This window comes from Malania oleifera, chromosome 4 (genome assembly GCF_029873635.1).
Source record: "Malania oleifera isolate guangnan ecotype guangnan chromosome 4, ASM2987363v1, whole genome shotgun sequence".
NCBI classification, from domain to species: domain Eukaryota; kingdom Viridiplantae; phylum Streptophyta; class Magnoliopsida; order Santalales; family Ximeniaceae; genus Malania; species Malania oleifera.
This window is the reverse complement of record NC_080420.1, coordinates 23,750,803-23,766,025: the sequence shown is the minus strand read 5'-3', so window position 1 is coordinate 23,766,025 and position 15,223 is coordinate 23,750,803. Positions and strand designations below refer to the sequence as shown.

General features: G+C 35.0%; 1 protein-coding gene across 2 annotated transcripts in view; it reads right to left on the bottom strand.

Moving 5' to 3' along the window:
* Positions 1-1,615: 1,615 nt before the first annotated feature.
* The window catches only part of LOC131154600 (ubiquitin receptor RAD23c-like), a 56,404-nt gene continuing 42,796 nt past the window's right edge, over positions 1,616-15,223 (bottom strand). The window contains exons 7-13 of one of the 2 annotated variants that reach the window (XM_058107517.1): positions 13,686-13,866; positions 3,071-3,223; positions 2,911-2,979; positions 2,755-2,802; positions 2,545-2,654; positions 2,382-2,460; positions 1,616-1,951 (exon numbers count right to left, since the gene is read on the bottom strand). In XM_058107517.1, the coding sequence (XP_057963500.1) occupies positions 1,835-1,951; positions 2,382-2,460; positions 2,545-2,654; positions 2,755-2,802; positions 2,911-2,979; positions 3,071-3,223; positions 13,686-13,866 (757 nt within the window). In that variant the 3' untranslated portion in view covers positions 1,616-1,834. The remainder of the gene's footprint in view (positions 1,952-2,381; positions 2,461-2,544; positions 2,655-2,754; positions 2,803-2,910; positions 2,980-3,070; positions 3,224-13,685; positions 13,867-15,223) is intronic. The other variant, XM_058107518.1, reaches the window with a different exon arrangement.

The following is a 15,223-nucleotide window of genomic DNA, read 5'->3' as shown; positions in this document are numbered from 1 at the left end:
ATGGTGAAAGATTGCAATTGAGGACCAAACACCTCTTTAATAGAAAGGAAGAGACATGGACGCAATACAATAAGTTCAACATAAAACTCAACTTTAAATTCACATCCCAATGCTAGTAGTAGCTCATTGACCACCATAAAAAGCATGATGAAATCAAAATGAAATCATTGACAATGTTTTTGAAAAAAAGAAATGAGGAAAAGCATGATGACAAAGATTAAGCAACAAAAAGGTTCTCGATTGTCGTCAGCATATGCTTGCGACTAACATCTTCACCACTATTGTCACCATTTTTCATTGCCTGTGCTTGCGATTCTCAAATGGAAAAGGACAATAGATTAGTGTGATAAACAAGGGGAAGAATAGAGAACATTGTTTGAGATGGGTAAAAAGAAATATAGTTGAATCTTCTAGAGTGAATAATATAATCTTTCTCCAACTACTAATCCCTTGTAGCTCAAAAAATTTAGATGATCCTATGGATTTCATTTGTTTATAATTTATGTTATTTTGGTTAGATCGCCGGATAACAATGTTCATAATATTAATACAAAGTTCTCTAAATGTTTGCTGTCTTAGAATACGTTAATTTGCACCACAAACTATGTATGAAGTGATGATATACAAATATTTTTACAGTCATTTTAATGAACCCTAGAATGATATATAGGATGTCACCATTTCTTCATGGCGAACTTGGTCCCTTCATTATTTTCATCATTTATTATATGCGCAAGTTAATTGGATGAAGTCAAATAGATACCCCATTTTTCTTTCCTATATTCAGTGGGTGTTGAATTTAGAATTGTATTGAATTTTAAGAAAATGATATATAAAATTATATTAAAATTTATACAAACTCAAATCTAAATCTTGTGCTCTCAAATGAGACCTTGTAAATATTCTATATATTTACATCAAACTTACCAAATTCATTCTTTAGTATAAACGTAAGATTCGTTTCTCGACGAGGTCACTCATTGATGCGGACCACTTGCCTAGTTGTACAAGAAAACTGTAATACTCGCTGGAACTTTTTTTTTTTTTTAATAAATATTTATTATAAAATACTTAAATTAAATAGTTGTATTAATAAATAATATTTAACTTACATTTAAATAAACATTTATATATAAAAAAATACTTCTTCAAATTACTTTTTTCATAAAAATATATAAACACTTTTTTAAAAAAATAATAATAATTTCAAACTATTTCTATATAAATAATTTTTTCAAAAAAAGAACTATAGATAATTTCAAACAATCCCCAAAACTGTACCAACTTTATAATTTTATCCATGAATAAAGCCAGACTTTTTCTTTTTTTTGCATGATCAAATCTTGGCATGCATAGCACTGTAAACTGGTGGTGTATGGTCAAGCCCAAATTGCTTTACCCAAAAAACAAAAAAATGGCCAATGATTTTTGGACTCAAAAGCTAAATTGCTTTATCTTTCAGCATGAAGTCTTTTTTTCTTTTTCTTTCCCCATTTGACATTCACCCTTTATTATAGAACAATCTTCTGGAGCAGACCATGAAGTACTTCACAAAAAAAGAGAGGTTTGGAGAGATTTCAATTTTTTTTAAAAAAAAAATAGATACACAGGCGGAAAAACAAATAGCTGAGACGATAATTTATATTAAAAATATTTATCCAGAAATGCCGTACTATATAGACTCCAAACCAAACAAAACCACAAAGTATACAAAATAGAAGCAATGACGAGAAAAATGAATTGGAGGGGGAGAGGGTGTGGGGAAATAACAGGGTAAGGAGTGGTTTTGGGGAAGAAAAAAGGAAACTGAGTAATGACTTACTCCCTACACACATCAATCCTCATACTCATGGATGTGATCCAACAAGTAGTTGGCAGCCAACTCCTCATTCTTGTTGCAGGCAAAGAACACCTCCAATACAATTGCTCGATCAAAGCCCATCGCCTCAAGCTGAGAGAAAGGTTAAATTTTAAATACATTAAAATGAGCCAAAGAGGGGGGAAAAAAATCCCCTTTTAATAATTGTCCACTAATAAGCCGCAAAAATACCAACACATTGTATGCAATAATCAGATTAGATCCTGTTAAAACATCAGTTTTATTACTGTGAACGGTCTGCGTTGAGGAAAAATATCACCAAACTTGAAAATTCAAAATTCAAACCATCTGTCTTAATCAAACTGTAATTGAAGCATTTACTAGAAATAATAGAAATCTAAGTTTAGGAGATCTTGGCTGTCTCAGTCCCAAACTTCCTTACGAACTATAATCACCAGGGATTATTCTCAAGCCAAGTGAAATGAGATGACCAGCAGATAGGATTACTAAGATTGTAAATTATGTGAATCAATCACGATGGTTTTTTTTAAATAAAACTTACACGTTCTATAGCTTCACGCTCCTCAGGTGTCACTGTTACTGCCTGTGGCATTGCTGCTGCAAGCTGCCCCAACATGTTCCTGATGCACATTTACCAACATTATCAGCAATCAGCATTACAAACACCATTCAAGAAACACAACTTTAGTATAGCATTAACTCACCCCTCTCCACCTTCAACAGGTTCATTGATCAGGCGAAGGAAGTCAGCCTGATGCTCTTGAATAAGCCTCATGAGGTGAGGATTTTGTTTCCCCAGCTCTTGAAGCATAGGCTATATAGACCACCAAAAAAGCGACAGAAAAGCATGACAATGGCCCATAAAGAAAAATAGAAAATTAATTACACTAAAAATTGTATTCAAGAGTGAAAACCTGCAAAATTTGTGGATTGGCCTGTACCATAGCTTGCAAGGCCCGGAACTGAAACAGGAAAACCCAAGTCTCAAATGTGAGCGTTCATGTGTGTGTGTGTGTGAGAGAGAGAGAGAGAGAGAGAGAGAGAAAGAGAGAGAGAGGAGATATACGGACTTGTTGACTGTTCCGAAGAAAATCCAGGGTTCCTGCACCAGCAGCATTAGAACCCATATTTGGGAGGCCCTGTTGCCAGAAAACTCAACTTCAGCGCACAAGGAATTGTTTCAACAAAATTAAGAACTATCATAAAAATTATCATACAGTTAGCAACAACCTGGGGAAACAGGTCCAAAGGATTTGCATTGGGTCCACTGGAAATAATAGGTGCTGGTTGAGCTGGTTGTGGAGCATGAGCTGGAGGATTCACAGCTTGGGCGCTTACTGGTGGTCGGGCTATAGGTGGAACTTCAGCTTGTTCAGGGATGCCCTGATATTGTCAAATATAAATATGACATTGTACATTTCACCAATAAGCAGAGCTAACGGTATTCTATTCTCACATTGATCTAAAAAATTTAGTTATATAACAGGGTCAACATGTTGCCTTCACATTTTGAAGCAACAATTAAATGGTATTGTATAAATATTTTACATATTAAAAATTGAAACAGAAACCTAAAATAAACTCTGCTGTTGATCAATCATGGAATACAAACAAAAGCAACAGTACATCAGCGGAGCAATTACAAAGAAATTAAAAAAAAAAAATTGATTCTTTTCACCGGTAATTTAATAAAAAAATTATATGAAAACAATAACTAACCAATGGATAGTCACGTACTAATGAATCGGTAGCACAGTGAACAAGTGCTAAGTTTGCGGCTACTATTGGGGAATATGGTCAAATGACTCGTATACATGGAATAATCCTCACGTGGAGAGGCTTTGTCAACAATTCAGACCTGTGAAGCCCAAATCATAATGGAACCGAAGTAACCAAACTGAAGCAGCCCAGCCAGGCCCAGCCCCCTATCCAGTCCAGTTCCTATTGTAATCTTGGCTTGGTAAAAAACAAGTCAGGCCCCGAAAAAAGCCAAAGACAGCAGCCAAAACAAGATTTTCTATGCATTTTCCATTCATAATGAGAAACTATCCCATAAATTTTTATTATCCAGGAGATATTGCTGATTGCCAACTGTCGGGACCATTATTGAGCAACAGTAAAATGATCACTGAAGCAGTGAGGCATTGCCTACAGTCGGCTGTCATGGAGGACTCACAATCTACAATTCCATTACAAACAATTGGTGCAGCGAGAAGAAAATGATGGTCTTTTGTACTGTCATAATGCATAGCTTTGAGATGAAAATAGAAAATAAGGGCCATAGAGAAAGGGCAAGGAGGAACTAAGGGGAGAGGGAGGCAAAATGACAGACCTTTGTATTTTGGGATTCTAAGAACTGTGAAAATTGCATGAGAGAGAGAGAGAGAGAGAGAGAGAGAGAGTGAGGGTAGGAAATAAACAGTGCCGCTGCCTACTTGACGGTAACATTGTACTCCAGTAACAAATATAGCATGGCATTTAAAACCTAAAAATGCATACAAACAAGAAGTAAAGTTCCATGTGTTTGAACCCATATTATGATTTAAACAAGTTGAACCACCACAAGTCACATGAAAATTGAGTTTTATTTATTGAAGTGCGCGCATGGGGACACTCAGAGACACACATGCTGACACCACTGACCAAGCCTGGACAGGTTGACCCCTGAACTAGATGACCTTCCAGTTCATTGACTGGTCCAGGTTAACAAAATTGGAATTATTGTTCATTGTGTTTGGTACAAGCATGATTTTAAATAGCAGCTGCAACCGTTACAGAACACTGTTAGCTAATGATTTTTGGTCCCCGATATCATTACACCCTGACAAATCAGTGGGAAGAAAAATTAAAGCCGTAGTGCCAGTTACGGACTGCTACCATTATGTAACAGCTGCTGACTGTTATGTAAGTGCTATAGGATGTTATATATATATATCATTTTCTTCTCATTTATCCCTTTTTTTCCCCTCTTAACAAATTATTCTCAATAATCTTATTTAGGGGGGGTACCATAATGAGGATGATAATGATACAAAAATTATTATTTTAATGCTCACAAAAGATGCATTAATTAATAATTTGTTACAAACACTATTTTGTTAAAATTTTATTTTGATAATATTAGTAATTTGATTCTTATTCAACTTCAACCTTCTTTTTCTTTTCTAGTTTTTTTTTCTCTTGTTCAACTTGTTAGTATTTTAATTTCATTTATTTAATGATAAATTCTATGATTATGTATTATAGTTTTAAAGCTGAGGTTATAGTTATACAATATAACTTATTAGTCTAAATTTATTGAAACTTCATTATTTTAACAAGAAAAAAATCATAGAACTTGCTTAGTTTGTCATATTATTTGTATGTATTATGTCCCTTATGTGCCTGGTAGATCTAGGCGTGGTGTGCATAATGAAAATTTTGTTTTATTAATTTTATATTTTTTATAACAAAAGAAAGTACATTACATAGAGAATAGAAGGTACAAAGTGGGGACAAGAAGTCCACCAAACCAAAAAAATAAAAAGGAAAAAAGAAAATAAAAGAGAATTAAAAACACAAGATCCAAAACAAACTAAACGAAATTAACCAAGAAACCCCTTTTTCAAACCCTTTCCATCATACTTTGCTGAACTTCTCAAATTCACTAATTTCCTCCAACCCTTCACCTTTTTATTTTTCTATCAATAGTGGTTTAAAACAATGTTGCCTTTATTAAACAATATTTGTAAGTTGAACTGAAGGATCCAAAATGTACTAAAACTCTTTTTAAGAAGATTTAAGAGCTTAAAACATATAAATATACCAATATACATAAGACTCTGTTTTCTTCAAAAATATTCAAGGATGTTATTACACTTGGTTCCCATTATGTAGCATCCACTACTCCTAGTTCCCGCTACACTCATTACCAATACATTATGCTACCCGCAACCGCTATTTAAAACCATGGCCGCGCAAATCTTTCAGATTATATTGTGTATCTAAAAAAATTCATGTATATGGATGAATAAAGCACATTAAATTCATTAATTGTAATAAAGATTGGTACATGCATAACACTTCATGCAAAGCCTATAAGTAACAATATACTCAAGCCATTATGATCAAGTGGAAGTTTCAAGTGTTCTGTATCGGTTTCTCCACTTCTGTCCCCATATCTTGAATTCTCTACTTCCAACAAAGTGATATTAGAGCCAGAGTGTCTGTATGGTGTTTCAAAATGATGTCTATTTCCAGTCTTTCAACTCCCCAAAAACAATATTGATAATTGGACTTGGAGTACTCAAAATCATTGGAGGCCATGTAGAACCATAAGATGAGGATGCCTTGAATCAAGCCCAAAAAGAAGATGCTTTGAAGGATTCAAGGAAGAACTAAGTCATGTTTGAAAATGTTGATGTGTAACTTCTTCCAAACAAGCCTAGGACATGCTATAAAACTTACAAAAAGGAGTCAACAAAGTGGGGATGTTCATCTCCAAACACTTTGAGGTCAGTTTGAAGCACTACATATGAAAGAATTTGAATTAGCTTCCCATTACTTTTCAAGAGTTTTGGGTATTATGAACCAATTGACAAGACACAAAAAATCTAAATATGTTCAAATGATAAAAAACAATGTTTTAAAGGCGAAGGCATAAGGTGAGGTGTTTTAACCCCTTAAGAGACGAGGCGTAAGCCCTAAGGCATTGAGGCATAAGCTTTTTGAGAATTTTATTTTAGAAAAAAATATGTAAATAGATTACAAGTATTTTTAAAAATAAAGAAAAAAATAAGGAAATTTCAAATAAAATGTTTTAAAAAACAAAATCAAGCCTTAATTCCCACTAGGTAGGGTCGGCTATATGAATCATTTTCTGCCAATTTATGTGATAATAGACCATTTCTTTTGACAAATTTAGGACTAGTAAATCTTTATTCACTATATCATTCTAAGTTATTTTATGTCTATCCCTACCCCTTCTACTACCCCCTACAGTTACTAACTCGTCTTCCTCACTAGTGCACTAGATGGCATACGCTATAAGTGCCCAAACCATCTGAGTCGTGCCTCCTTTATATTATCACGAATATGTTCATTCCTTAATTTATCTTTCAGTGTTATACCACTCATCCATCCAAGTAATCTCATCTTGGCAACTTTTACATTTTGGATATTCTGTTTTTTCGTCGCCCAACATTCTGATCCATATAGCATAGATGGTCCTAGAGCCGTCCTATTAAACTTCCGTTTTAATTTTAAGGATATTCTACGATCACAAAGCACACTTGAAGCACTTCTCCATTTTACTCAACCTGCTTTAATTATATGCATCACATCATCTTCAATTTCTACTTCAGCTTGCATAATAGATACAAGGTATCAAAATCCACAAGTTCTATTTTATTTATTTATCATCAAGTTTAACTTTGTCTCCAATATTACTCCGGAGAATTACTAAAATTACAATTCATATATTCTGCCTTATTTCTACTTATCCTAAAGCCTCTAGATTCCAAAACTTCTCTCCATAATTCTAACTTAACCTCTACTCTGCCCCTAGTTTCATCAATCAATACAATATCATCTGCAAACAACATACACCATAGCACCTCATTTTGAATGTCCTTAGTCAGTTGGTCCTCAATAAAGCAAAAAGATAAGGGCTCAAAGCAGATCCTTGATGCACACCTATGGTGATTGAAAATTCTCTAATTTCTCCATCTATAGTCCTTACGCTAGTCATTACTCCATTGTATATATCCTTAATAACGTCAGTATACTTACTACGTACACCTTTTTTTTTATAAAACCCACCATAAAACTTCTCTAGGCATCCTATCATATGTTTTCTCTAAGTCAATAAATACGATATGCAAATCCCTCTTCTTAACCCTAACTTTTCCATTAATCTTCTTAAAAGATATATAACTTCTGTGGTAGATCTCAGAGGCATAAAACCAAATTAATTTTCTGAGACCTTCGTTTCTAGCCTTAATCTTTGTTCAACTACTCTTTCCTACAGTTTCATCATATGACTCATAAGTTTAATTCCACAATAGTTAATAAAATTTTGAATTTCTCTTCTATTTTTGTATATAAGAACTAAAGTATTTTTCCTCCATTCATCTAGCATTTTCTTAATTTTTATAATTGTGCTAAACAAATTAGTTAACCATATAATTCCGTTATTACCTAAACATTTCCAAACTTCAATTGGGATGTTATCCAGTCATCTACCTTTTCCAATTCTCATCTCTTTTAGTGCAAACTTAACTTCATTATAATAAAATCCATATCCATATCCTCAATGTATCCTCTCATAACCTTTATTATCCCTTCCAACGTGTCCATTCAGATTTCCTCCTATGAATATTTTCTTAGTCCCTAGTATGCTTTATATGATGCTATCCATATCTTCCCAAAATTGTTTCTTAAGATTTTTTGCTAAGCCTACTTGAGAAGCATAAGCACAAATGGTATTTATCACCTCTTGGCTTAATACCATCTTGATTTTTATAATTCTATCCCCTACTCTGTTTACATCAACAACGCTATCTTAGTTTTGGTCTAAAATAACTCCTACTCCATTCTTATGTTTTTCCTTTCCAGTGTACCAAAATTTAAATCCTAATTTATCACTTTCTCTAGCTTTCTCCCCCACCCACTTAATTTATTGAAGGCAAATTATATTAATTTTTCTTCTTATCATTGTGTCCAAAATTGGTATCAGAGCCCATGGTTCAAGTTACTTTCAATATTAGGACGCAACTCCATTATTTTGGGAGTGTTAAAGTCGAGATTTTTATATACCAACTCATATTACAACATTCCTTCCACATAAACATGCAGCTAAAATTTCATAGAAAAATCCAACTCCAACCTTTTGGAGACTTGGTATTTAAGACTAAACCTCAAAGCATTTTAGTCATGTCTTCCCTAGGGGCGAGTTTTGATTGAGCCTTTTAAAACATTGAAGAAGCAGTCATCTGAAACACTAGACCCAAATTCAATTATGTTACTGCAGCAGTTGAAGAGTCCAATGATTTGGAGTCCACTACAATTGATCAGCTCATGGTCTTTGCAAGCCTACGAAGAAAAGCTCATTAAGAAGAAGCAAGAATCATTGAAGCAAGCCCTTTCAAACCAAACTTCTTCAAGGAGAGAAAAGATAGTAATGAAAGAAGAGGCTGTGTTGGTGGCCGGGGTCAAGGTTCAGGAAGAGGAAGATGTGATCAAATTCAAGAAAGCAAAAATATGACAAATCTCATTCAATGTTACAATTGTAGTCTCACAAGTGTAGAACTGCCAGCAATATTGAGGAAATGGACAATTGTGTGCTGAAGAATGAAAGGAAGAGGCTAAGCCTACAATTGTGTGCTGAAGAATAAAAGGAAGAGGCTAAGCCTACTTTGTTGCTAGCATACAAAGGAGAAGAAGGAGAAGAAAATAACACATGGAATCTTGACAGTAGACTAAGCAAACATATGAACAAAGCAAAAACATGTTCATGGAGCTTGATGAATAGGTCAGAGGCAATGTTACTTTTTGAGACTTGTCCAAGATTCCAATAAAAGGAAAGGTGACATCTTGATTCATCTAAAAGATAGAAGGTGTCAATCCATCTCTAATGTATACTAAATACAAAATATGAAAACTAATACTGAATCATATAAAAAGCTTGCCTAAGAGACTCCTCTTGCATTTGGGATCTAAGATATAGCCATTCGAATTTTAATATTTTGAAATTGATGAGCAAGAAAGGGATGACGAAAGATTTGAATTGAGAGCAGCTCACCAATTATGAGAAGAATGTGTGTTTGGTAAAAAATCCAAGAAGAGTTCTGCAAAAAAAAATCTAGTACAAGTGTAAAGAAACTGCTAGATACGAAGGTCAATTTTTCCGCCATCACTTGGTAAGAATTTACTATTTTTTGTTCTTCATTGACAACTATAGCAGAAAAACATGTCTATTTTCTTGTTGGGGGGGGGGGGGTGAATCAAAGGTGTTTGACACTATTAAAAAAATTAGATCCTTGTTAGGAAATAAAAAATAAAAAAAATAAAACGAGGTTTTGAAATCAAATCTAAATGAGCTGATAGAGTCGAATTCACATCAAATGAATTCAAAAAATATTGTGAACATAATGGACTCCGTTATCCTTCGACAACTTCAAGATCCACTCGACAAAATGAAATTGTGGAACGCAAAAATTGAAAACTTCTTAATATGGGAAGAAGTATGTTGAGGAGCACGAAAATGCCCAAACACTTTGGGCCAATGCGTATGTAGTATACTTGTTCATTCGATAACCTACAAGAAGTGTGCGGAAACAAAACCACAAGAATTACGGAATGGAAAGAGGCCAAGCATCTCTCATTTGTAAATGTTTGGGCACATATCATATGCACACGTAGTGGATAAAGGGCACGTCACATACACAAGTAACAGATAAAAAAGCATTAAGCGCTGGATGACGAGAGTGAAGTGTGTTTTTCATTAGATATGGCTCGAATTTCAAAGAATACAAGTTGTACCATCCAAGCAGCAGAAAAGTGATGATAAATCAAAATGTCGAATTTGACGAAACAAGTGCAAGGGATTGGAACGCTAGGAGAAGTATAACCTCTTTCCTTTGCGTGAAGAAAACTTGGAGCAAGAAGATAAATCCATTGATGTGCCTACACTCCACAACCATCATCACCATCACCACCTAATGGATACTTGTCACAGTCCTCAATAGATGTGAACTAGGGAAATCTTGGGCTTATAAGGATAGTTTGGTCTCCAATTATGTGAGGTTCCTTTTATTGGACTAACTCATGAGACTATTGGACCAAAATGGGCAAAACCTCACTGGAGTTAGGCCCAATACAGCTACAATTGGTATCGAAGGCGCTCTAGGGGTACTATCACGTGGAACCATACACAAGGCACTCTAATGAGGGTGTCAGAGATTGGACAGGAGAGACTGTCAGTGTCCTACATCGGATATATACTAGGGAAATTTTGGGCTTACAAGGATGGCTTAGGCTCCAACTATGTGAGACACAAACAGGAAAAGGCCAAAGCGAACAATACGTCACTGAAGTTAGGCCCGAGACCATTAGAATACTCATCATCAACATCATTGGAAATGAATACCACCTCATATAAAAAGCCTTCAGAAATTTAGATAGCAACAAAAAAAATATATGGATAATTTTAAGTTTCCTTGTGTTTTTCTTATTATGAACCAATAGATTTTGATAAAGTGGTGCAAAACGAGATGTGGAGAATTGCAATCAATAAAGAAATTGGACAAATCAATAAAAATTATATGTGAAAGTTAACTCTAATCAAAGGGGCATAAAGCAATTAGAGTGAAATAAGGTTACAAAGTAAAGAAAAATACCAAGGGAAAAGTTAAAGAAGTACAAAGCAAGAACAATGGCAATAAGACAAAATTAAAGACCCAACGTCGATTATGGTGAGGTATTCGCACTAATCACTCATTTAGACACAATACAATCTGTGTTTCTGGATAGACTTATTGAGGTGCATGTAGGACAACCAACAACCTTGGGGATATCAAGTGAAATGGCATGAGGCAAAAGTTAAAAGGCTCAACAAAGCACTCCATGGGTTGAAACAAGTGTCTTGGGTTTGGTATAGTAGAATTGACAAATACTATCAAGAAAAATAATTTGGAATAGTGCCTCTAAGAACATACTGAGGGTGGGTCTTGGATCAATGGTAAGGTTGCTCCTTTGTGATCGATCGGTCACAAGTTCGAGTCCAAGGAAACAACCTCTTTGGATAAAAGTAGGGGTAAGGCCACATACACTCTGACGAACCTCTCCCTACCCTTGCAATGTAGGGAGCCCTCTGGCTTGGGACGCCTCTATGAACATACTCTTTAGATTATAAATGGATATATGTTACATGCATGTTTGTATATTGATAACTTAACCTTCATAGGAAATAATCTATGCATGTTTGCAAAATTGAAATGAGTGACGACAAAGGAGTTTGAAATGATATATGTTGGGCTCATCTCATACTTTCTCAAGACAGAAATAATGCAAAAAGAGGAAGTAATTTTCATCTTATTACAGAAGTATGCAAAGGAAGTTCTCAAGACATTTCATATGGATAACTGCAAGCCAATTAGCACCCCATAGAGTATAGAATTAAGTTATCAAAGAATGTGAGAGTAAGGTTGATTCAATCTATCGAAGTCTAAGGTATTTGACATGCACAAGGCTAGGTATACTTTTTGGGCTAAGGTTGTTGTGTAGATATGTGGAAGCAATGTTAAAGCCACACTTGAAGGCCATTAAAATGATTGTTCATTACGTTAATGATGCACTTGATTTTGGGATATATTATTCATTTTTAATGTTTTTGAAATGATCATAATCATTAGGTTGTACATTGAAAGAGGTACCACCAAATTTGCATTTTTCATGGGACAGATAGTGCTTTCATGGGTCTCAAAGAAATTATCCATAATTACTTTCTTTTATTTTTTTTGAGCTTGTGAAAACAGTGAGAGTGATTGGGCTATCAGATTTGAAAAGGTACCACCAAATTTGAATTTTTCATGAGACAGACAGTGTTTGCATGGGTCTCCAAGAAATTATCCATAAATATTCTTTCAACTTGCCAAGCAGAGTACGTTACAACAGCATCAAGTGTATGTTATTCAATTTGGCTTAGAAATTATTAAAGGATCTGAAGAAGGTGCAACAAGGACTAATCGAAATAGATGAGGATAACAAATCAGGATCTATTCATGGTCAAAGTAAATATAGATACAAGGTTTCACCTCATTAGAGAATGCATTGGCAATAAGCCACTGCAACTCAAGTTTGTGAAGTTTAAAGGTCAAGTTGCAGGCATTTTCAGTCACTCAAGTTTTATGATTTTAATAAAGGAGTCTTCTTGGGATGAAGAGAAATAAAGTTTAAAGCTGGTGGGTGTTAGAAATTAAACGTGTTCATTGTATTTAGTACAACGTTTTTAGATGAGGTAATGTATATAAAATAAATTCATATATCTAGGTAAATAGGCTACACTAAATTCATTAATTGTAATAAACGTTGGTGCATGCATGAGGCTTCATGTAAAGCCTATAAATAGGAATATTCAAGTCATGTGATCAAATGGAATCAAAATTTCAACTGCTCCATATTGCTTCCTCCATTTCTCTCCACCCATTTCAATTCTTCATTTCCAGCAGACAAACAGCAAATGGAATCACAATGCTACCCTCCACATGGAAAATTTTGAATATTCAAAAAAAAAAAAAAAAAAACTGAAAAAAAAAAAAAGCTAAAACTAAACTTAAGGCCTCTTCAGTTTATTTTCCATTTTCAATTTCCAAAGAATTAGAATCACATTTTTTTTTTTCTGGTTTTCAAACATTTGTACAGAAAATTTAGAAAACACTAAAAATAAGTTCATTCCCGCTTTTAGATACAAATGCTAGACAATTGAAAAACAATAGGTGTTTTATATAGTCTGTTGGAAACTCAGAAACAGAAAAGAAAATGCTTTTCCACCAGTTAACAAGCCCTTAAGTGTTTTTTATTTACACCACCTCTCAAACCACCTACAAGTTCTAAGAAACTTCTAATGGTCGATCACCATTGCTGACAACACACAACCCACCTAGAAGTAAAAAGAAAAAGGAAAAATATTCATAGTGAGCATATGGGGAAAAATAGATTGACTCTTATAGGACAAAACAACAAACAAACGAGTACATCCCAATGAACATCCATTTAGGGAAGCTGCAAAAAGACAACATTGAATAACACTCTAAACGCATCTACTACTAACAGTAAGAATTAACAAGAAGAAGATGATGATGCTTACAGAATACAAATATTCGACAGCTCTCTCTGGGTTGTTAAAAGCAGCCCGAAGAGCACGCACAACTGTATCTCTATCCCAAGTCCCGCCGCCCATATCAAGAATTTGCTGTACCGCTCCTTCAAGATTGTTTCCTGCAACCAAACTTGATGCTGCTTGGCCATAGACATCAGATGCAGGCCTGCTTCAACAAAGAGAGAAACAAAAGCCAGTGTTGACCCATGCTCTTGATCATCAAAACATGATGTGGCAATGAGTGGCATTGCTTTTAGTATAATGCTCACTTGCCCAGCTTAGGCTTAATATAGTACAACTACCCAAATTGTCCCTTCCTAGTATGGAAATAAGGTTATAAGGAATTCATAGGGAATGGAAGAGGAGTTCAAGGAAAGAAATCTTTCCATACAAATATGGGAATATTGCTTAATCTTAATTACAGAAAGGGACAATATTGCATTGATGCAGTATCCCCCTAGCCCTAACTCTTTAGAAAGAGGGCTTCTAGAAGCAGAACGGTCATGGAATACACAAGGAGAAAAAATGGCTTCACAAAGAAAGGAGCACAGACACACAAAGCCCAACCTGAGGGAGACACAAAAACAGAGAGAGAGAGCGAGAGAGAGACACACACACACACACACATCAAATCCAAGAAGTACACACACACAAACGATAAGGATCTAATGGTTGAGAATCATAGGAGAGTCTAAAGGAAAACTCTCTACAATTGCACGATTAAAAAGGACCCCTTTTTCTATTCAAAAAAAAAAAACACCCGTTCTTTGCATCTTAAACATCTTGGTACATCTTTATTCTCCTTACCATTCAATATTGTATCGAAAATCCGTATATAGCTATGCATGCATCTTAATCCCAGTTGTCAATCAAATAAAACAGACGGTAATTAACTAAAAACCCTAACCCTGCGTTTGGGAGCAAGGAATCCAGACCTTAGATTTTAATTTTTTTGGGATAAAACATAGCATAAATTTATATTGACTTTCTTCCAAATCCACGCAAATCCAAATCCAATCCTCGAAATCCATGCCCCAGAAGAGGACCTACAATTTTTTTATTAAATAGGTGCTTGAAAATAAAGAAACTGAGACAAAAAAAAAAAAAAAAAGCGAGAAAAAAAGGCATTCGGTGGGCAAGAAAATCACTGAGAAAGTAAAGAAAACAAAAGAAGAGAAGAGGGTGAGGCTACCATCACTGACATTGCCAGGGATTACAATGCTGTCATTGGTAGCCAGCACACCCCCATTGCCTCCAGTGGTGCCCCCCTGCAACAGCTGCGTCCTTTGGTGCTACTGCTACCTTCAAGCCCTAATTCCCCTATGTTGTTTCTATTTATACAGAATGATAAAGGGGAGTGCTCTCCTATTCTGACTTCCCCAGAGTAAAGAAAAGGGGAAGGGAGCCATCCAATAACCAGAATCTTCCCCACCCCCTACACCCCCCCCCCCCCAACACACACCTTATTGCCCTTTTGCGGTCAACAAGCCAGATTGGAACTATTGCCCCAGTATTTTACTTTTCTA